The sequence below is a fragment of the Cetorhinus maximus genome, chromosome 2 (genome assembly GCF_964194155.1).
Source record: "Cetorhinus maximus chromosome 2, sCetMax3.hap1.1, whole genome shotgun sequence".
Taxonomy (NCBI): domain Eukaryota; kingdom Metazoa; phylum Chordata; class Chondrichthyes; order Lamniformes; family Cetorhinidae; genus Cetorhinus; species Cetorhinus maximus.
Window position 1 is genome coordinate 109740785 of NC_135880.1, and position 24751 is coordinate 109765535.

The following is a 24751-nucleotide window of genomic DNA, read 5'->3' on the forward strand; positions in this document are numbered from 1 at the left end:
AAGTCCTGTCCCACAACTCGCTGATTACCCATTGCACCAATAATTACTGATCTATATTGTCTCCTGCTCCAAAAATACATTAATTTTAAAATCTTCATTGTTGTCTGCAAATTGCTTGATGAATTTGTACCCCCTACCTGAATGATGGCTTCCGTATTAAATCAAATTCAAGCCATTCACTTCTCCTTTAAATCAAATTCAATCCATTCACTCCTCCAACTCCAACCTGTGCATTCCCGCACCCCCACCTCCAGCAATCACACCCCTCCCCCCTTCCAACTTCATTCCACTATCAGTTATCTTGGGCCCATCCTCTGAACTCCTTTCCTAAATCTCCCACTTTGTATTATATGCCTTCATCTTTAAACAACTTCTCAAAACTCATCTATTGCACTAGGTCTTTGGTAGCCTTTTTTAACTGCTTCAGTTATACTCTTGTGTTTATTTCCCTTCTCCATGAAAAGCCTGGGAATGCTTTTCCATGTTAAAAACACAAGTTTGTTGCCATTTATGTCAATTCTGTAGAATTTTACCCTTTTGCTTAGAATAAATAAACCTCCATTTGGTATCTCATTAGATGGATACAACTGAAACTGCAGATTTTATAGGAATTTTGAGAGACTCTGATTTGAATGTAACTTGCCCTTTCCCACTCAGTGATTAAGCTTACGAGAGGGGTGATAGTAAAGAAAGTGGTTGCATTATGAAATTGGACTTGAGATGCTATTACAAGCATAGATAAAATTTCAGGCTTTAATTAGGTTATTGCTTACCTGTGAGATATAACCAAACTTATTTTAATGAAAACTTTAAAAATAAATTTGAACAACTTAATTCCAATATTATATCAGACTGCATCATAGCTATCTTCATGGAATGACGTTACTTCAATCAGGGCATCATAGATCAACCAATAACCTGCAGATATGAAGCAAATTGCAAAATCCTGAACTTCAGAATATTGTAATTTAGATAATTGATTGTGTGAGATTTGGGGATAATAGCAAGGCCTATATGAGAAGTTGTTTCCAATAATTGTTTGTGAATAATTTGACTGATGAAATTGAGTATCAAATCAGTGCTGTTACTTGGTTTTTAAGCCATTTAAAACTTTTATTCAGTAGTAATATTTATTCACCTTGTTTCAGCATTTTGTAACTTAACCTGTGGTTTTGCACTTTTTACTAGTGTTTCCCTGCCACCCTGTGGTCATTCAGCCTATCCTTGCCGTTTTCAAGACCCTATTGCTCAAGCCCAGGATTGGATACCATACCGTGTCTTTGCACCTGATTGTCTGAAATTAAGGAGCCAAGAGGTTCTGCTTCCACTGGTGGCTCCGTGCCTTTCAGCAGCTCATTGTGTCCTAGGCACTCATCCTTTCTCCAGAGTTGACGTGCTGATAGTCCCTGCTAGTTTTTCTAGTCTGGGAATGGCCAGGTATGCTTGTTGCTTTCATAATGCTTTTGATATGTAAGTTATTGGTGCTTTGTTTGTCAACATCAAAAAGTTGTTTTGTAAGGAAGCTGCTCCTCGGCTTGTAAAATATATCCCAGAAAGCATCTTAAAAATTGAACTTAAATTTCCCGAACAAAAACAGAAAATATTGGAAAAACTCAGCAGGTCTGACAGCATCTATGGAGAGAGAAAAACAAAGTTAACGTTTCGAGTCCTTATGACACTTCTTCGGAGCTGAAGAGAAGTGGAAATGTGATGAAATTTATACTGTTTAAGGGGCGTGGGGCAGGTGGAGCTGGATGGAAGGCCAGCGATAGGTGGGGACAAAGGAGGGATTGACAAAGTTGTCATGACCTAAAGGACAAAGGGATTGTTAATGGTAGTGGTTAATGCTAGAAAAGGTGCTAATAGTGGCGTAAAGGTAAGAAAGCAGAATGTGATTATAGCAGAACAAGGATAGCATTGTGTGAAAGAACAACATGGAACAAGTGACAGATGGCCCTGTAGGGGATGGGGTGGGGGGAGGGAGCGGTGGTGGGGAAAAAAAGGATAGAAAATGGGATACAAAGGGGATAAAACTACAGATAAATGAATAAAAATAATAAAAATAAAACAAGTGGGTAAAAAATAAAAATGAATGTAGAAGAAAGGGGATGAAAAAATGGGGTGAGGATGGAGGCGAGAGTTCATGGTCACCCTACATCATATCAACAATTTCCAGTTCCCTGGCCCTAACCGCCTCCTCTTCATCATGGACATCCAATCCCTCTACACCTCCATCCCCCACCAGGATGGTCTGAGGGCTCTCCACTTCCTTGCTATCCTTGTCCTGCTATAATCACATTCTGCTTTCTTACCTTTACACCACTATTAGCACCTTTTTTAGTACTAACGACTACCATTAACAATCCCTTTGTCCTTTAGTTCATGACATCTTTGTCAATCCCTCCCTTGTCCCCACGTATCGCTTGCCTTCTATCCAGCTCCACCTAACCTACCCCTCTTAAACAGTATAAATTTCATCACATTTCCACTTCTCTTCAGCTCTGAAGAAGGGTCATACTTACTCGAAACATTAACTTTGTTTTTCTCTCTCCACAGATGCTGTCAGGCCTGTTGAGTTTTTCCAGCATTTTCTGTTTTTGTTTCAGATTTCCAGCATCTGCAATATTTTGCTTTTATCTTAAATTTCCATATATTGAGGCAATCTCCCAACCGCCTACCAGATCACCAACTGATTGATTTATTTTGTTAAATTCATAATGTTGTTTTGAAACTAGCAAATAGATTTTTGGGAACGGAATTTCTTAGAGGCCCTGTTAGATCTGTTTTAATTGTGTCTTGTGAAAATAGTTCTATTTTCAACAGAGGTTGATGAGTTCCAGCAATAAATATGTTTGAAATAAAAAGTTTTATATTCCTGAGACCAGCATGAACTGGACCTTTACTTGCATGTATGTTCCTACTGCAGCAGAATAACAGTAATAATCGAAAGCTAATTTGTATTAATGTCCATAAATTATTCACTTGATGCCTACTTATTTATAATTTACAGTTGACCTACTGGGGCTTAAAATATTGAATATGGAGAACACTTTAGATTGAGTGAAAAATGGAAAAGAAAAGCTACTGCAAACAGGACAGGATTTTCTTTGTGTAGAATAATTATAGCTTACACCATTTGTTCCAGCAGTTTTTGGTGTTTTGTATTGTACAAAATTAAAAAGAAATCAGTGATTAACTTGAACAGCATCCTACATCCAAAGCTGGTCAGTCATGTCTGAAAATTGAAAACAGTGGTGTGAGCTATTCCTTAGAATGCCATCCTGACTTTCTATAGCTTCTTGTCTTCAATAATAGAGGGAGGACAGGAGGGAGGCAGTTGCGTTGCTGTAATGTTACCGGACTATGAATCCAGAGACCCACGCTAATGCGCTGCGGAAACAGGTGTGAATCCCACCATGGCAGCTCATGAGATTTAAATTCAATTAATAAATCTGGAATTAAAAGCTAGTCTTGGCCATAGTGACCATGAAACCATTGTTGATTGTCGTAAAAACCTGCCCCACATTTATGGAAGGAAACCTGCTGTCCTTACTTGGTCTGGCCTACATGTGACTCCAGACCCAGAGCAATGCGGTTGACTCTTAAATGCCCTCTGAAATGCCATAGCAAGCCACTCAGTTGTATCAAGCTGCTACAAAGTCTACAAGAAGGAATGAAAGCAGATGGATCACCCGGCATCGACCTAGGCGCCGGAAACAATACGGCACATCCAACCCTGTCGACCCTACAGACTTCTCCTTACTAACATGTGGGGCCTTGTGCCAAAACTGGGAGAGCTGCCCTGCAGACCAGTCAAGCAACAGCCTGACATTGTCTGTAAGGTATGATTCCGTGAACTATGACTATGCCCCAGACACTATCACTATTCCTGGGTATGCCCTGTCTCATTTAGGAAGGACAGACAAGAAATTGATGTAAAATATACAAAACTCTATGACTCTATAAATGGCTGAAGGCACTGGTTATTGCACAGGCAATGGGCCCTGACAACATTCCAGCAATAGTACTGACAATTTGTGCTTCAGAAATAGCTGCGACCTTAGCCAAGCTGTTCCAGTACAACTACAACACTGACATCTACCCAGCAATGTAGAAAATTGCCCAAGTATGTCCTGACCACAAAAAGCAGGACACATCCAACCCGGCCAATTATCACCCATCAGTCTACTCTTGTTCATCAGCAACATGATGGAAGGGGTCATCAGCAGTGTCATCAAGAGACACTTACTCAGCAATAACCTGCTCTCTGACGCCCAGTTTGGGTTCCGTCAGAGTCATTCAGCTTCTGGCTTCATAACAGCCTTGGTCCAAACATGGATAAAAGAGCTGAACTCAAGAGGTGAGGTGGGAGTGACTGCCCTTGATATCAAGGCAGCATTTGACCGGGTGTGGCAACAAGGAGCCTTAGCAAAACTGGAGTCAGTGGGAATCAAGGGGAATTCTCTCCACTGGTTGGAATCACACCTAGCACAAAGGAAGATGGTTGTGTTTCCTGGAAGTCAGTCATCTCAGTACCAGCATATCACTGCAGGAGTTCCTCAGGGTAGTGCGCGAGGCCCAGCCAGCTTCAGCTGTTTCATCAATGACCTTCCTTCCACCATAAGGTCAGAAGTGGGGATGTTCACTGATGATTGCATAATGTTCACCATTCGTGGCTCCTCAGATACTGAAGCAGTCTGTGCCCATGTGCAGCAAGACCTGGACAACATTCAGGCTAGGGCTGATAAGTGGCAAGTAACATTTGTGCCACACAAGTGGCAGGGTACGATCATCGCCAACAAGAGAGAATCTAACCATCTCCGCTTGACATTCAATAGAATTATCATCGTTGAATCTCCCACTATCAACATCCTGGGGGGTTACCATTGACCAGAAACTGAACTGGACTAGCCACTGTGGCTACAGGAGCAGGTTAGAAACTGGGAATTCTGCTGCGAGTAACTTGCCTCCTGACTCCCCAAAGCCTGTCCACCAAGTACAAAGCACAAGTCAGGAATGTGATGGAATGCTCTCCACTTATGCACTGCAGCAACTCACTGAGGCTCCTTTGACAGCACCTTCCCAACCCAAAATCTCTACCACCTAGAAGGATAAGGGTAACAGATGCATGGGAGCACCACCACCTGCAAGTTCTCCTCCTAACAACACAACCCTGACTTGGAACTATAATGCCATTCCTTCACTGATCCAATCTAAAAGAGGACAGCATCAATTATACAGTTTTCCTTCTAGCATTACTTTGCTCCAGTGAAGTGTGGGGGAGTGAGCTATTCAAGAATAACAACTTTTAATTAAAAATATTAGGAAAATATGTAATTCCTAATAGGCATTTGCTGGTAAGCACAACAGGAGCATGGTGAATCAGCCACACAGCAGCTTGGGTTTGGGCTGGTTTCACAGCTGCTGCACCTTCCTGCTGGCTGCCACTAATTGACTGATCTCTGTGTGTGGGGACTGGGGTTTGTGGGACTAGTAGAGCTGTGTGTGCGTGTGTTGGGGGAGCAGGTAGGAGAGGGGTTGATTACAGTGTGTGCGCGGGTTGGGGGCAGAGGGATTGATTATAGCGTGTATGGTGAGGTGGGAGGAGAGGGGCTGATCACAATGTGTTTGTGGGTTGGGGAGGGGGGCTGATTAAAGTGCATTTGTGGGTTGGGGAGAGAGGGGCTAATCACAGTGTGTGTAGGGGGTGGGTGGAGAGGGGCTGATTACAGTGTGTGTAGGGGGTGGGTGGAGAGGGGCTGATTACAGTGTGCATATGTTGGTGTATGTTGATCTATAGTACGCTAACTTTAATAATTATATACTGAGCGTTACTATGCTACTTTATTTGTTATTTTGTTTTTGTTGGCATCTAGGGTCCCATTACTTTTTAAGTTTTGAAATGGGGCCACGTTGGAAAAAAGTTTGGGAAGCACGGACCTAGAGCATTCTTGCTCTGTATGACTCAGTACCATACTACTAAAGTGTGTCTTAAATCTCCAAACTACTGAGAAGTTCTCTAGGATATATTCTAAGAAGGAAACTTGTCACACTGTTAGGAAATAGAGATAGTTTAAGTAGGTTATATTGGTATTTGTGGGTGTTAGGAATGAGTTTTAGCTTTAATGTTTAAGGTTGATTTGTGTTTCTGTAGCTGTGTGTTATAAAAAGGTCAAAGTTGAGTTTTAGTTTCACTTTTAAAGATGCCTGCATTTCTAGTGAGAATTTACGACTGTAAGAGAAATCAAGCAAACAAGAGTAGAAAAACTGGGCAGTTGCCTAGCAACAGGGGTCCAGAGAGGCAGCTCCCTCCCATAGAGACACACACAAGAAATTAGAAACAGCAGTTTTTAAGTTCAGTTTTGAAGACAGCTGCCAGGCAGAAGCAGCTTAGAAGGTTCAGATAGCCAGTTCCAAGCTAAAGTTGGTTGAAAGTAGCTGCCAGAGGAAGACTGGAACAAAAGGGACAGATAGCAAGTCCCAACCTAAAGAAGAAAATCCCCAAAAATCCAGGGGAGTGGAACAGGAGGAAGTCGCAAGCAGACCTCCTAGTCAAAGGAAGGTCAGGAACCTGGAAAAGATTCTGTACAGTCGCCCTTCTCCACGTATCTAAACAAACAAATAAAAGTTAGGATCTATCAAGCTGGGTTCCACCCTGGGATCAGGCTTGTCCAGTTGTCCTTAGCTGGGCATCATAACAACACATAGTTTTAAAATATAGAAAATAATGAAAATAATAAGCATACACATGCTTCATTTTGATTCCCTCCCCAGCAAATATTTAACTTAAGGCCACTTTTTGTAAATTTCCCATGCCAAACACTTAGAGTTTATGGTAACTGAATAAATGAAATCCTATTTACATTTAATGGAATTCCAAGATTTTTCTGATATTATAGGATTATATTCAGTGTTCAAAATACACAGGAGTGGTGGATGAATTTGCCTCTGAAAGCCCCCAAAACGGAAAACTTAATCATGGGGCGACCAATCAGAGGAAAGCTGCCCCCATATGTAGAAGATTCTTTAAGGAGTTCTTCTACTCACAAGCTGGTTCTCTCCTGCGGTTGCTGCTGATGGTCTGTTTCTCTCCTTAGTGAGTCTGTGATTGGAGGAGCAGTGGGAAGGTGAGTGAGGCTGAGGGAGGAGCAAGGCTGGGTTCAGAGGGCAGGTACAAGAATAGGGGTGGGAGTGGGGAGCGAGGTGGGCGGTTGGGGGGACAATGGGGGCTGATGGAGAGAGCAAGGGTGGGGATGCGAGGTTGGGGGGTGGTGGTGAGGCTGGCGAGGGCTAGGGGAGCGCTAGGGGAGCAAGGTAAGGGGGAAGCGAGGCCAGCGGGAAAGCGAGGAGGCAGCCAGGAGAGAGAGCAGTTTTAACTCTGTCAACAAAGGCACTTTACAGCCTTCCGGACTTAACATTGAGTTCAACAACTTCAGACCATGAGCTCTCTCCTCCACCCCCACCCCCTTTTTGATACCCTTCTTTCTTTTTCATTTTATTTAAATTTATTTATTTATTTTCCCCACTTATTTTCATTATTATTATTTTTAAAATTTATTTCCATTTTTATTAATTGTTTTATCCCCAGCTTTTAGCCTTTCCGATCTTTTTTCTCGCCACTGTCCCCTCCCCCCACCCCACTCCCACCAGGGCCATCTGTCACTTTCTAGAGTGCTTACCCTGGTCCTGCCATTATCACATTCTGCTTTCCACTCTTAATGTCACCAATAGCGCCCCCTTTAGCCAGTACCACCACTATTAACAACCCTTTGACCTTTTGTTTATGACATCTTTCGCAATCTCTCCTTTGTCTCCACTTATCGCTGGCCTCCTATCCAGCTTCACCTGTTCCACAACCCCCCCCCCCTTGAACAGTATATATTGCACCACATTTCTTCTGCTCTTTAGCTCTGAAGAAGAGTCATACGGACTTGAAACGTTAACTCTGTCTTTCTCTCCAATAGTGTACAGGACTCTGGATTGGGGTATTGAGTACAAAAGCAAAGATAATATAATCTTATACAAGTTATTGGTCAGGCCATAGTTAAAATGTTGTGTACAGTTTGGCTGCCCTACTTTAGACAGGATGTCAAGAGAAAGTGTGAAAGGAAATTCACTAAGATGAGTCTGAGGACAAGAGGATTCATTATGAGGAGAGACTAGAAAAATTGGAGTTCTTTCATTAGAAGAGAGGCTAGGAAGAAATTTGATAGAAATCTTCAAAATTATGGAGGAATTTCATAGGGTAAAACTATTTGCATTGGTTGATGAGTTGACGACTAGAAGGTATAAATTTAGTTTGTTGGCAAAAAATGAAAGGAGAGGCTAGGAGATTGTTTTTTTACTGACTGAATTGTTAGGACATGAAATTCCATACCTGAAACAGTCATGGAAACATAACACGTTGTAGCTTTCAAAGGAAAGTGGATAAATATGTAAAAAATAAAACTTTAGGAAGCTGTGGATGAAAATTAGGAAATTGGGCTATCTGGAGAGTTATTCCAGAGAATGGACTAGAATAAAATTCTAATTTGATAATTGGTCTCAACTTGAAACTGGAAGAATTCTGGGTATATATTTTGCCTTCTATTTACATCTGATGAGAAACATCTAATTTCTGCCCACAGTGGACATTGTCACTACTAGATCAGTTTTTGATGTTTCTTGCCTGAGATTGACTAGGTCAAAACCCAACAGAGAAACAAAACTTGTACCCATTGTCTTTCGCAAAGGTGTAATGTCAGTGGCATAACATCATGCAGGGTTTTAATACCATGAATAGGGACAAACTGTTTCCTCTGGTTGGAAAGTCAGTGCTGAGGAGTCCTTAATTTAGAATGGTCACTAAGAGCATAGGAGAATTTTTTTTATGCAGAGCATTTCCAGCAATATTTTTTTTAAAAATCACCCTTATTGTCAAATGCCTCATGGCCTGCTCATCCCTATCTCTATAACCTCCTCTCATCCTACAACTCTCCGACATTTCTTTGCTCCTCTTATTCTGGCTTCTTGCCCATCCTGTACTTCACCTACCCATTTCTTCCAGGATCTTCAAATTCTGGTTGACACAGAAATGGGCAGTGCAGTATCTCCTGGGTAAGTCCAGCGGATTGCAGTAGAGTAGGATGGAAGGAGAGGACATGCCCCCTTATTATGGCACTAGCTGCTGCATTTAGGTAAGTTTAAAGGTCTAGTTTTTTAATGAATGATGTGGGTGCGTGAACGGGTGAGTGACTGTGAGCAAGTGGATATGTGAGTGAATTGGTAGGTGGATGAGGTGTGTTTGTGGGTGAGTGGATAGTGAGTGCGTTGGACTGGTCAGGAGGGGCTGGTGGAATCTGATTGGCAGGGGGTAGCCGTGTAGCCAGGGTAGGTAGTTGGGTGGTCAGGAGATTGGACTGTGGAGCAAATGCACCACTGAAGATCTAATGTGGCGATGGTAGAGGTGTTGGTTGTGGAGTTACCCAGCTGTTACAACAAGTTTTAAACTATCTAACATTTCCTGGGTAATGATCAAGGCAAGCCCTGCATACCTTCACCAAGTCTCTGCCATAAGCTCAGGGTAGGAGACGTTCATGCAGGATCCTGGGCAACCAGGAATTGCTCATTGGAAGTTTAAACTTCCTGGGCAATTCCTGCATACCACATGTCAGGGCTTCCTCAGGGTGCTTCTTCTGTTATATGTCTGGTTTCTGATGATCCGGAGACCAGAAGATTTGGCCTAATTATTCTGTGCGCAATTTTGCCACTTAACTAATTATATCATCACTACTTGCTTATGTTGCAAACTTCGTTTATTTGTGAATACTGACATGGTAGGTTTGTAAAAGTGGAAATACTATGTATAATGGTCCAGATTTTATGCTGGTAATGATGGTAAAGTTTCGCAGTCATTACACCGCTAAAACAAACAGTGATCTTGTGAGTCCATACATGTGCACAGTAATGCAGAATTGCAGAAGTTGCTGTCAGTGATTCCACGTTCCTCCAGGAAGGTGTGCTGTTGAGGTCACCCCAGAATACAATTCCTAAGCAATCAGTAAATTAGTGAAAACGTTCACTTTCACCTTGTTACTATCACTGTAAAAAAGTTACACCATGTTGAATGAGGTGTATCTGGGTTTTTAGCAGTGTATTAACTTCATAATTACTGCCAATCATTCTCTCTTACCCTGAAAAGCAAATTTTATATTTGCGGAATGCTAAATTTCTCCATTATGATTTAAAAAAAAAATCTAAATTTTTAAACCTCTTTAAGAGATTGCTCACATTATTTTAATCTATCTTAATCTGAGCATAATTATTTATTTTGCATTTGAAAATTGGTATTAAAAGTGAAGAGTTTCATTGCCTTTAACTTCCTGGTTTGCTGTCTGGGAGAATGCTTCATTCTGATTGGTTGCATGCCCTGCTTGCTGACATCAATGCTGCTTGGATACCTTGGCTTTGAGCCAGATTTAAAACGCTGTCAGGAAAGAAAAAGTCCTCGCCACAGAGATTGCTAGATCTTTGTGGGCATTTTTGTTCAACATCAATGGTGAAGGCTATTGATTCACCACTGGTTGCAATATCCTTTGTGACAAAGGGAAGACTTGATCTTTGTTTGCAGCAAGTAATATACAAAATTAATCCAGTTTGATTCCTTATTTTCCTTTTTGAGGAAGTGACTAAATTTTGCAATTAAATTTGTGCTTAGTTTTTTATAAATTTAACATGAATCTTCAAAATCTTTTAATCAAGCAACCTTATCGTGTAGAGAAGTTACTATGTGTAACTAAAGGTTGCTGTTGATGACAGCACTTTTAGACTGTAAAAATTGTATTAAAAAACTTGCAAAAAATAAAAATCTAAATATTTGCATCAACATATTTTCAATTTACATCAAACTGTGCAGTTTTCTCCTCACTTTTCTCAATGTTTTTCTCAAAACATTAGCAGGAATAAAACACAAGTAATACTGTTCATAATATATGCTGAACCATTAATAAAAGGGCCAACTTTCCAGTTGCATATAATGTATACTTATCATGCATAAGTAGCTATATTACATGAATGGGGGTAGGCTAATATAAAACATTGGTTGGATGTTGGGTGATACACCCCTGATCACTGCTTTCTCCTAGAACTTGTTTTTGATTGTCCTTGGTGATTGAAGACGAATTTTCCAGAATTGTTTCTCACCCCACTAATTGGCCTAGGGATTTTTAAAAACTGAGTTGCCTCTCCAAGTGGATTACATGGTTGCTGGTGGATAGAGAATATGCTGCTTAGCTGCAATATGGTTGACTGATTAAGAGGGTCTCAATGGACCATCTGGTCTTTTTTTCTATCCTTTTTGTATGTACTGGTTAGGTTTGGATGGTCAGGCTGTTATTTATCATGAGCTGTTATTATGAGGCTGTCATTTAAGTGAGCAAAGTCTGCCTGCAAGGGTAGATATCACGGAATGTCAGCAGTGTTTGAGGCAAAAAGATTAGTTTGTGAACATTCATGATATTTTGTTTTATATGTAGATGATATTGAAGGACATGACATCACTAGAATTTGGATCTGCAACTGTCCTGAAGGCTTATTATGAGCTACTCTTTTTCTTTCATTCATGGGATGTGGGTATCACTGGCAAGGCCAGCATTTATTGCCCATCCCTAATTGTCCTTGAGAAAGCGGTGGTGAGTCACTTTTTTGAACCGCTGCAGTCTGTATGGTTGTAGGTACATCCACATTGTTGTTTGGGAGGGAGTTCCAGGATTTTGACCCCGTGGCAGTGAAGGAGCAGCAACACATTTCCAAGTCAGAATGGTGTATGAACTGGGAAAAGTCGATTCCAGCTGGGTATGTAATTTTTAAAGAGAGCATGGACAGAGAGTGCCATGATAAAAGACAACAGTCATGGAATGGATTGGAAGGGTAGGTTTGATATAAATGTTGTGTAGGTGGGTTGTAGGTTTTAAAGCTGGCTTTGGCTGGAAGCAAGTCTATTGGATTCAAATGTATAACGGCAATTGTATGAGTGCTAACCACCCCTGCTCACACCCCCAATCCCACCCCACCAAATGCTAAGTCAGTAACTCATGGAAGAGATTTATTTATTTTTTAAAGGACATTTCCATATCACCCTCTTTACTTTGTAATATGTCTGGTCTGGCATGTGATGGAGGATTAGTTGTATGAATTATTTTGCAGAGCAACTTATGGAATAAGTGACGACTCCGCTCCGTAACCCAACCATACATTGGCAGCATGTGTACAATGAGAGCTATGCTGCTGTGCAAAGCATCATAGAGCAGACCATTGACTTGCTGCCTGGACCATTCAGGAGGGGTCGTCCCTACTTGCCAGAGCTTGTATCCTAATACCTGGTGGTCTGCTGTCTCTTGTAAACCTGGGCATATATGCCGCACAGCCCTTGCCACCAGGGCTATGATTAGCAGCTCAGGAGGATCAGGAGTGGGAGGAGGCTCCTGGCTTATCCCTTTTCCTGCCAGACAGTAGTTATCGCTTCATTAGCCCACGATTTCACTGAACGCAACACTAACTTCCTTCCATCATCAGGTCAGAAGTGGGGATGTTCGCTGATGATTGCACAATGTTCAACACCATTTGTGGCCCCTTAGGTATTGAAGCTGTGCATGCCCAAATGCAGTAAGGTCTGGACAATAAGCAGGCTTGGGCTGACAAATGGCAAATAACATTCACACCATACAAGTGTCAGGCAATGACCATCTCCAAAAATTGAGAATCTAACCATCGCCCCTTGATGTTCAATGGCATTGCCATGATTGAATCTCCCACTATCAACATCCTGGGAGTTACCATTGACCAGAAACTGAACTGGACTAGACATGTAAATACTGTGGCTACAAGAGCAGGTGAGAGGCTAGGAATCGTGCGATGAGTAACTCACCTCCTGTCTGCCCAAAGCCTATCCACCATCTACAAGGCACAAGTGATGGAATACTCCCCACTTGCCTGGATGAGTGCAGCTCCCACAGCATTCAAAAAGCTTGACACCATACAGGACAAATCAGCCTGATTGGTTGGCACCGCATCCACAAACATTCACTCGCTCCACCACCGACACACAGTGGCAGCAGTGTGTACCATCTACAAGATACACTGCAGGAAATCACCAAGGCTCCTTCAACAGCATCTTCCAAACCCACGACTGCTCCAATCTAGAAGGATAAGGGCAGCAGATAGATGGGAACACCATCACCTGGAAGTTCCCCTCCAAGCCACTCACTATCCTGACTTGGAAACATATCGCCACTCCTTCACTGTCGCTGGGTCAAAATCTTGGAACTCCCTTTCTAACAGCACTGTGGATATACCTACACCACATGGACTGCAGCGTTTTAAGAAGACAGTTCACCACCACCTTCTTAAGGGCAACTAGGGATGAGCAATAAAAGTTGGCACAGTCAGCGAAGCCCACGTCCCGTGAATGAATAAAAAAAATACAATTGTACGCCCTTACCATCTCTCTGTTATGGACCATCACAGTGTCCTTTTGGCCACAATGCTGAAATAAAAGTCACCACAAAACTGCCATTCCAAACCAACTTTAACAATCAAACAGAGAGAGTGAATAAGGTCAGAGAATGTGAACAAGTGGCAGAATGGATTGCTAGCTGGTTTCAAGGCAGAAAGCAGAGAATGGGAGTAAAGGTTAGTTATTCAGAGTGGCAGAAGCTGGGATGTGGTGTTCTACAAGGATCAGTGTTGGCATTACTGCTGTTCACAATTTACATTAACAATTTGGACTTCGGAATCCAGAATATATTTTCTAAATTTGTGGTTGATACCAAACTAGGAGGGGCATAAGTAAACTTACAGAATGGACAAATAGTTGGCAAATGATGTTCAACACAGATAAATGTGAGGGAGTACAATTTTGGTAGGAAGAATAGGGAGGCTGTTTATTACATGGAAGGTACAAGCCTAGATGGGGTGGCGGAACAAAGGGACCTCAGAGTACAAATACATAAATCATTAAAAGTTGTGTCACAGGTTAGCAGACCCATACAAAAAGGAAGCCAAACATGAGGTTTTATTCCTGAAGGGATAGAATTGAAAAGTAGGGAAATTATGCTAAATCTGTCTTGAGCCTTGGATAACCACACTTAGAATTTTGAATGGCGATCTGGTTGGAATGTTATAAAAAGGATATAGAGGCACTGAAGAGGTTGCAGAGTAGATTTACAAGGCTGATACCATAAATCTGTGGGTATATATATCAGGAAGCGATTGACAGACTGGGTCTCTTTTTTTCTTGAAAAAAGATGACTAAGGGGGCCTAATAGGGGTACTTAAAATTATGAAAGGTTTTGATAGAGTGGATACAGAGTGAGGAAGAACATAACTGGAGGCCATCAATGTAAGATAGTCACAAGAAACCCATTAGTCAGAAGGAACAACTTCACCCAAGGAGTGATGAGAATATGGAATTTACCACATAGAGAATGGTTGAAGTGAATAATACAGATGTTTGCCACAAACTGTACCATGTGGCAGCATCACATCCAACAAGCAGTCGAAAACTGACCGCACAAACCCGGTTGCAGTAAAGTGATGAAAGCAGAAGGAGAGAGAGCACAACACTAGCTGGAGAACTCCCTTTCCTCAGAGCAACTCTTGTCCTCTCTGCCCGAAAACCTGTGGCTCCAGGATTTGCCTGCTGAGTCACCTGAGGACACACATATCATGATAGCTAGCAGACACCATCCTCATTTCAAGGGACTGGCAATGCAATAGATGCCAGAAACTATTCAAGTTTATGAGGGAGAAGGAAACAAATAATTACGATGGTGATTTAGGTGAGGAAAGATGGGAGGAGGCTTGAGTGGAGCATAAACACTGGCATGGACTAGATGGGCTGAATGGCCTGTTTCTGTGCCATATATTCTATGTAGCCTATCCAATATTCCATACAAAAGTCAACTAATCACCCTGGCACATCCTCTTACTGCCTGTCTTGTGGGTGTCTTAGTCTGGCCCACTCAATCCTGTCCCAGTGGTTGCAGAATGGCTTGTGGAAGGCTACTGATTTTCAGTAAGAGTGACTGCAGATGACCCCGCAGGATCTCCTCAAGCAGCTTTGGCTCCAGAGGTCCTGCTTTGGACTGCACCAACTAGAATGGCTGGCAGACAGGCAACAACAATGGCACTGGCTGTGTGTCAGTGGTAGGGGCTGTCATCCTGAAAGAGGACAGCAGGCTTGTGCTCCATGGTGCCACTGGCACTTCCCCGGATGGTGCTTCAGCACACTTGATAACCTGCTGGAGCATAGATCACTGGACAACTGTAAGACCTTGCAAGCCCCTTTGAGCACTAGTATACGCAGTTGTGATGGCAGCAATCTGAGGTTGCATGGCATGAAGCAGATTTCATGGCTTTAGTTAGAGCATCCACTGCAGGACTCAGATTATGAGTGGCTTCTGCCTGTGCTGCTATGGAAGCTGAGACATCACGCATCAGATCCTGCATTGTGTTCAGCCTGCAACTGTTCTCATGGAGTCAGCCACCACTTCCACACTGGGGAGAATGGGCTCCAAGCTCTGTGCAAAGCCTCCTGGCAAGTTAATATCAGCCTCCTCCATGCTCCTTGACAATGACGGTAAGCTTTCTGGCAGGCCTACCAATGCACCAAGCATTTCTGTGTCTATTCCCATCAGCCTTTTCTGTACGTCACCTCATGGATGTCTTCATCTGAGTTGTCTGTAGTGGAACTCATGCGTGAACTCGGAGAGCCAGCACCTGCGCTATACTCTCCCCTTGTCCTGGCAGCATCCCACTTGTACCCAGTGACTCACCACTTGCAGACTCTGTCTCTCTGCGATATCTGAAAGGGCAAATATTGAATTGTAGTGTTGGGGTGAGTGAAGGCAGGGTGATGGGAAGCAAGATGGCTTGTAAATCAGGAGATATTGCAGGATGAGGGTGAAGTGGGATGTGAGAAGGTGGATTAAGTGGAATATATCATCCTCCTCCATTGTTTCATCCAAATCGCCTCAGTCACACAACTGCACCAATGATTGCCAGCACTGTCTCCTCCATGGAGGTTAGGGCATGCAGCCATGCTGGAGGCTGAGAGATGTGGGTGTGAAGGGTGGTGGCGTACAGAGCTGCGTGAGGGGCTAGTGGTTCATTTGTGAGGATTTGGTATGTGAAGATGCATTCACTGACCTTTGACCATTCATGTGAGGTCATTGAACATTTTACAGCACTGCATCCTGGTTCTCAGAGTTAGACTACTAGCACTGACCGAGATGGCCATCTGCTTCAACTTCCTTTGTAATCTCTGTCTGGAGGGCCTCCTGGTCCTCTGAAGCCCTGAAGCAAGACCTCCAGCGTGCATTGGAGAATCCTGAGTAGGCTGTATGGCTTGTTGCACCATTTCCATTCCTCCTCCTTCTCAGAGACTCTTCTTGAACCAGCTCCAGCACCTGCTGCATCCAGAATGCACCTTCCCTTTAAAAGGGGCAGGCTAGCTGTTGGTGACACTACTCTTGTAGAAACTGAAATTAACTCACATCCTCGTTGAAGCCTTCAGCCCCTCGGCAGCATGTTTTATGCTGGTCTGCACGCTACTACCATTTCACAGACAGCACAAAGTTTGCGTGCTGCTCTGCATTGTTACAAACAGGTGTGGTTAATCATGTTTCCTGCCCTCAAATACTGGTCTTATCCAATTTTTCCCCCTTTATAACTTAGATTAATATTTATAACTTATATAAAATAGCATAAAAACCTTAAAACAGTCACTCTCTTTCATCAAGATCACCAAATTAACTAGTACCTTTATTTTTGAGATATGGTTTAAAAATTTACTAAAACTAGAAGTTTCATTTATAACTCCATGATTCAGAACACGAATGAATATTGATGCAAAAGAATTCCTTCAACACATTCTTTGTCTCTCATATTTCAACCCAACTTTGTCTCTTAATGAAACTATTGATTTTTCAATGCTCTGCCTACTGTTGATATTGCTAAACAAAGTCCTTTGGTACTTTGTCTTTCTATCTTTTGCAATCTGACATTCTATACTGCTCTTCTATTCTTTCTAATAATCTGATTAACACCAGCTGGATTTTTACAAAACCAAGATAAGATTTAGCCATTTTCACTCTTAAATGCTATTATGTTTTTAGACATAATTTGGACTATTGTTTTTCATTGATGTTTTTGGTGTTAGAATAAAAACAATTTATTTTGGTTTGGATCAGTTACTGCACATATGGACTTTACCAGGTGTAATGAAGAAAAGCATGTTAGACTATTCCATAAATTTAGTATTTTTTTTCTTTTAACTTTGCAATTTTTGCTACAGCAATCAATTTGTTAATTTAAAAGAATTTGCGGCTGGCTAGCCAGCAATTTATTAATAAATCAATTTAAAAATAAATGCTTGTGGCAGATGAGTAATTGAGTTTGAGAGGCGATGTGTCTTTTAACATAAAAGTTATAAAATACTGGCATTCCTTTGATGTAAATAAGGTTTATGTTTTCTTTCATTGTACTGCACTATCCAGCTTAAAAGGAATGAAAGAGAACAGTGGATATTTTGGAAGCTAATGATTAGGTAATCTCAGGCTTTAGTTTTTAAAAAATGTGAACATTATATGAGGGAAGATAACCTGCCTTTGCCTACCTCTTGCTCAAGTACAGGAGACTGTTATGCAAGTAACATTCAGAACCAAAATGAGTGATAGTAAAGAAAATGTTGCATTTGGAATGAGTAAAAAAGCAATCACAGAATAGAAAAGATGAATATATGATGCAAAACAGTGTAGTGGTTCAGAAAATAAATTATTAAGAGGTGAATAATGGCCTGTGAGGGAATTAAAACTAGAGACTGCGGCAATGAGATGAGAAACTGAGTGTAAGAAGGGACTTGTGGCTACTAACATAAAATTTCATGAATAAGATGCTGTCCTTTGATGTAGATAAGAGTTACAAATGCTCTATAAAAGGAGCAGGCATGTAGTATATGCTGGCTCAGATGGAAAGATGGCAGCAATTTAACTGCAATAGTAGAATCCTTTGAAATGAGGATCAATGTGTTTGCAAAATACTTGGGGTCTATTATTTAGACAAGTAGTTTTTGAAGCATTGGGCTGGAATTTGGTGAAAATATAATGACGTGTATGACGTGGCGATATTAATGCGTAAATTACCCAACAACTTCTGGCGAGGAAGAGATAGCTCTGAATTGCAAATTATCACAATTTGCTGGCTGATTTGCAATGGCCCACCATTAGCTTCACAAAAATGGCGTATCACCTTTAACCTCCCTATGTATTTCATGATTACATTTACTGTTTGTGGGCTGTTGCTGTATACAATTGGTTGTTGAATTTGCCTTTGTGACAGCATTACTCGAAAAAAAACAATTTTCAGAATGTGATGTAAAAACAAGTTTGTTCCTTAAGTTGATGTTTCAGATGCAGCACTCATTGTCAGACCCAGATGATTTTTATTGGAACTCTGGTATATTGCATTAACACAATGCTTTTAAAATTTTTCATTTTACCAAAATGAAAAGATATCAGCATTAAACATATATAAACACAGAGTCGATGGGGAGAAACCATTCCCATTGGTTGAAGGATCAAGAACCAGAGAACACAGATTTAAGGTAATTGGTAAAAGAAGCAATAGCGACATGAGGAAAAGCTTTTTTTATGCTGTGTGTGGTGAGGATCTGGAATGCACTGCCTAAGCGTGTGGTGGAGGCAGGTTCAATTGAGGCATTCAAAAGGGAATTGAATCATGGAGGGGCAGTAGGTGAATTGCTCCTGCAGAGAGCCAACGTGAACATAACAGGCTGAATGGCTTCCTTCTGTACTGTAACCATTCTATGATTCATTATTTGTGGAGTGAATTCAGTAGGCTTTTCTTCTCTAGTTCTTACATTCCCAAAAACCTGTATTGTTTCGAAGAGCAGATTATTTACAGACAATTATTTTTTACTGAGCAGTAATTTGTGTGCCATTAAATGACCCCGGATCAATCCAGCCTGTGAAAGTTGGATATTTTTGACTAGTGCTTTATAACCTTACAACCATGGTGCAGAATGGATGGCAACAAATATTCTATAATACACTTTCTAACAAATGTTACATGCTTCTGTAGTACGCTACAATCCAAGGATGGAGCAGCAGTGTTTTATCAAGTAACATAAATTGAAATTACAATAATAATGCTACTGTTGAGCATAATCTTCTTGAACAATAATGGCATTTAGGTTTCTTTTAGATGTTTCTTTTTGTCAATGATTTATTTTAATGCCATTAAAGCTTCCAGTTATGTGATCGATGACACATGGAGATGTATATTGAAGTAGTTATATTGTTACCTCAAAAAAAATTCCCACAGGAAGCACCGCAATAACAAGCCATGTAGAAATCTAGATTTTGTATGTTACAGGCAATTAGGTGGATGTGACTAAGGTACCTATTGATTGAAGTGTTTACAAGCACATCAAGCAACTAAAAAGGGAGCAATTTTATATCCCAGCCTCCTGGTTTTGGTCAAGTTCCTCTGTTTGTTGTTGTTTCCAGTTGGAAGTGTGACTGCCTGGTGGAGAGGGCTTTAAACTAAATAGTGGGGGGAAGGGATCATGCAAGAGGAGATATGGTAAATCAAAGGGAAATATCGAGGTAATAGAGCAGAGTAGTGATTTGGGTAATGATAACTAGAGTGTGGCAGGAAGGGACAGAGAGTGCAAACTTAAGAGTGCACCAGCAGATAAGACTGGAGAGTGCATAAGTGGTAAAAAGACAGAGTTAAAGGCTCTCTATGTGAATGCAAGCAGCATTCATAACAAAATGGATGAATTGTTAGCACAGATAGAATTAAATATGTATGACCTGATAGCTGTTACAGGGACATGGTTGCAGGGTTACCAAGGCTGGGACCTAAATATCAAAGGATATTTGACATTTCAAAAAGATAGAAAGCTAGGAAAAGGTGCTGGGTAGTTCTGTTAATTAAGGATGACATTCGTACAGTAGTGAGAGATCACCTTGGCTCAAAGGAGCAAGATGTAGAATCAGTTTGGGTAGAAATAGTAAAGGTAATAGTAAAGCACTCGTGGGAGTAGTTTATAAGCCTCCCAACACGTTAGGACAGGGTATACAGGAAGAAATAAATGGAGCATGTAAGAAAGGTACTGCAATAATCATGGGTGACTTTACATGTAGATTGGGCAAATTAGATTGGCGAAAGCAGCCTGGAACATGAGTTCAAAGACTGCATTCGGGACAATTTCTTAGAGCAGCACATTCTAAAGCCAACCAGGGAACAGACTATTCTGGATCTCGTAATGAGAAATGAGACAGGATTAATTAATAACCTCATAGTAAAGGACCCTCTGGATGACAGCGATCAAAACATGATAGAATTCAATGTTCAGTTTGAAAGGGAGAAGTGTGAGTCTAAGACTAATGTTTTAAAAGAGAATAAAGGTAATTATAAGGGTATGAGAGCAGATCTAGTTGAAGTGAATTGGGAAACTAGATTAACAGATAGGACAGTAGAGATACAGTGGCAGACTTTAAAGGAAATATTTAATAACTCTCAACAAAGATTTATCCCAGTGAGAAAGAAAGACTCTGAGAAGGCTGCATCGTCCATGGCTGAATGAGGAAGTTAAGGATAATATCAAATTGAAAGAAACACTGTACAAATCTGCAAAATTTACTGGTAGGTCAGACGATCCATCAAATTTTAAGAACCAGCAAAGAATGACTAAAAAAATAAAGACGGAGAAAGAAAAGTATGAGAGAAAGCTAGCTAGTAATATAAAACCAATAGTTAAGAGTTTCTACAAGTATTTGAATAAGAAAAGAGTAACTAAATCTAGTGTTGATCCTCTAGAGAGTGAGTTTGGGGAATTGATAATGGAAGACAAGGAAATGGCAGAGGCGTTGAGCGGGTATTTTCTGTTTGTCTTCACTATAGAAGATTTAGAAAACTTCCCAAAGATACTTGAAAATCAAGGGGTGAATGGGAGAGAGGAAATTAAAACACTCACTGCCATTAAGGAAAAGGTGCTGGGAAAACTATTAGACCTAAAGGTTGACAAGTCCCCAGGATCAGATGGCCTGCATCCTAGGGTCTTTAAGGAAATGGCTGCAGAGATAGCAGATGCATTGGTTATAATATTCCAAAATTCTTTAGGTTTTGGAAGGATCCCAGTGGATTGAAAAATAGCTAATGTAGCACCTTTACTCAAGAAAGGAGGGAGACTGAAGGCCGCAAACTACAGGCCAGTTAGCCTAACACCTGTCATAGGGAAATAATTAAGGAGATTACAGAAAGATACTTAGAAAATCATAATTTGATTAGGCAGAGTCAACATAAGTTTGTGAAAGGGAAATTACGTTTAACTAATTTATTAAAGTTTTTTGAAGAAGTAATAAGCAAGGTGGATAAGGGGAAGCCTGTATATGTGGTGTACTTAGATTTCTAGAAGGCATTTGATAAGGTGCTACATCAAAGGTGACTACACAAGGTAAGATTACATGTTGTAGGGGGTAACATACTAGCACGAGTAAAGGATTGTTTAGCTAACTGGAAGCAGGGATTAGAGATAAATGACTCCTTTTTGGGTTGGAAAGCTGTAACTAGTGGAGTGCCACAGGGATCAGTGTTGGGCCCTCAATTGTTTACAATCTACTTCAATGATTTGGATGAAGGGACCGAATGTATGGTAGCTGAATTTGCCGAAGATGCCAAGATAGGTTGTCAAGAGGAGGTAGAGAGCCTGCAAAGGGATATGGACAGGCTAATTGAGTGGGCAAAAATTTGGCAGATGGGATATAATGTGGGCAAATGGGAACTTGTCCACTTTGGCAGCAAGAATAGAAAAGCAGCATACTACTTAAATGGAGAGAGATTGCAGAATTCAGTGGTACAGAGGTTTCTGGGTGTCCTGGTGCATGAATCACAAAAAGTTACTATGCAGGTACAGCAAGTGATTAGGAAGGCAAATGGAATGTTGACTTTTATTGCAAGGGGGATAGAATGTAAAAGTAGGGAAGTTTTACTGCAGCTGTGGAGAGCCTCAGTGAGACCACATCTGGAATACTGTATACATTTTTGGTCTCTTTATTTAAAAAAACGTATAATTGCGTTAGAAGCAGGATAGAGAAGGTTCACTCGACTCATTCCTGGGATGGGAGGCTTATATGGGGAAAGGTTGAACAGGCTGGGCCTATACCCTTTGGAGTTTAGGCAAATGAGAGATGATCTTATTGAAACATATAAGACTGTGAGGGGATTTGATAGGGTAGATACTGCAAGGATGTTTCCACTTGTAGGAGAGACTAGAACCAGGCCACAGTTTAAGAATAAGACGTTTACCATTTAAGACGGAGATGAGGAGAAAATCTTTCTCTTAAAGGGTTGTTAGTATGTGGAATTCTCTTCCCCACAAAGCATTGGAGGCTGGTCATTGAATTTATTCAAGGCAGAGTTAGACAGAGTTAGATGTTTGACAGACAAGGGAATCAAGTGTTATGGGGCCAGATGTCAAAGTAGAGTTGAGACCACAGCCAGGTCAACCATGATTTTATTAAATGGCTGAGCAGGCTCAAAGGGCTGAATGGTCTACTCCTGCTCCTATGTTCTTATGTTCCTATGTAAGGAAACATGGTGGATCTTGGTCATCTGTTTCCTTCGTAGTACATCAATTATTCTGTGGAGGTTTATATATATTTTGAACAATGTTTTAAAGAAGCTAAAGGATTGTTTGTAGCTTATGTCGACAAGATTAAATAAAGAACTTGCATTTATATAATGCCTTCCACAACCTCAGGACTTGTCAAGATGCTTTGCAACTAATGAAGGACCATTTTCTTCTGAAATATTGCAGCCAATTTGTGCACTGTTAGGTTCCATAAATAACAAAAAGATAAATGACCAGATAACCTGTTATGATGGGGTTGGCTGAAGGATAAACCTTGGCCAGTGTGCTGGGAGAATGCCCCTGCTCCTCTTCAAGTCATGCCAAGGGCTCTTTTACATCCACCTGGGCAGATAGGCAGGGCCTTTTTTTTTATCATCTTGCCTGACAATGCAACACTGCCTCAAAAGGGAAGAGAAAGACTGACTTTCATTTTTAATGCAATTTTCAGGACCTCCTGACATGCCAAAGTACTTTATAGGCAATTAAGTAGTTTTTGAACTGTAGCCACTGTTGTTATGTAGGTAACACAGCAACCAAATTGCGTACAGCAATGCCCACAGCAGTTTGATGGTCATCAGATATCTGGCAGTATGTTGAGGAATAAATGGTGCTCAGGATACTGGGGAGAACTGCCCTGCCCTTCTTTGGAAAAGTGTCGTCAGACAGGACCTTGGTTTAATGCCTCAGCTGAAAGACAGCACTTTCATCAATGTAGAACTCCCTCAGTACCACAGTGAAGTACCAGTCTATACCACTGGCAGCTGGTATCTGTTCATTTGTGACGCTCAATTTGCTACCCTCTGGCTCATCTTTTAATTTCCACAGGGTGCCTGAACTACTGTTTGGAAGCCATAGAATGAGCTGTGGTGTGTGCTAGCAAGTCCAACTATACTGGAATCCGTGTGTTCTTCCTCAAACACATCTAGACAAAGGAAAAAAATGCCATTACCTGTTAAGGAAAGTCCACATATAACTTAGAGTAGGGGCGACATCAGAATATTGCTGTTAGTTAATGGATGGTACAATTAGATAGGAACAAAGAGAACCAGAAGTTCAACATGAACCCATAGCTGGTACCTGGCCCGCTACTTCTCCATCACCAGCAGCCTCTATTGTTTCCTTCCCTAGGATTTACAACACATCTTCCTCATAGAAACCTTTTGGGTTATCTTATCCTGGAGTCAGGGTGGGGAAGAAAGAGAGAATTAGCTTTTTTTAATAATCATGGTGTGCAGTAAAACCTAGGTGTCAACAAATATCACATAATGGATGTGATAACATACGCATGCTACAAGCAATTATAATCCATTCGAGGCCTTGTAGAGTAAGTGCCGTAAGTATATAAATAAAGGCAGACTTCCAGGTGAAGACACTGTACTTTTTTTTATTCATTCACGGGATGTGGGCTTCGCTAGCTGAGCCAGCATTTATTGCCCATCCCTAGTTTCCCTTGAGAAGGTGGTAGTGAGCTCCCTTCTTGAACCGCTGCAGTCCATATGGTGTAGGTACACTCACAGTGCTGTTAGGAAGGGAGTTCCAGGATTTTGACCCAGCAACAGTGAAGGAACAGCAATATATTTCCATGTCAGGATGGAGGGGAACATCCAGGTGGTGGTGTTCCCATCTATCTGCTGCCCTTGTCCTTCTAGGTGGTAGTGGTCGTGGGTTTGGACGGTGCTGTCTAAGGAGTGTAGGTGAATTCCTGTGGTGCATCTTGTAGATGGTACACACTGCTGCTACTGTGCGTTGGTGGTGGAGAGAGTGAATGTTTGTGGATATGGTGCCAATCAAGCAGACTGCTTTGCCCTGGATGGTGTCCAGCTTCATAGCTTATGATGGTGAGCAATTAAAGCACTTTTAACAAAGTGTACATAGTAAATATCCTCAGCCGACCTGATAAATTTATTATATTTTTTGCGACTTTGGTTTCTGTGCTTGTTAAGTACAGTTGACACTCTGCCCTGGGCGCCTCCTTACATTCCCCATGGGCTGCTATGGGCATCCAAGGCTTTCTATGTCAAAAATTGGCTCCTTCCCCTGTCTTACTTCCAGCAA

At 41.3% G+C, this 24751-nt stretch overlaps 1 protein-coding gene across 7 annotated transcripts in view; it reads left to right on the forward strand.

The window, feature by feature from the left end:
- The window catches only part of aopep (aminopeptidase O (putative)), a 339483-nt gene that overhangs the window by 51098 nt on the left and 263634 nt on the right, over window positions 1-24751 (forward strand). For all 7 annotated transcript variants that reach the window (XR_013580231.1, XR_013580232.1, XM_078568338.1 and 4 more), the window contains one exon: window positions 1189-1437. Coding sequence is in view for 5 of the 7 variants with exons in the window: in XM_078568338.1 (XP_078424464.1) it covers window positions 1189-1437 (249 nt within the window). In the remaining 2 variants the exon portion in view is untranslated. The remainder of the gene's footprint in view (window positions 1-1188; window positions 1438-24751) is intronic.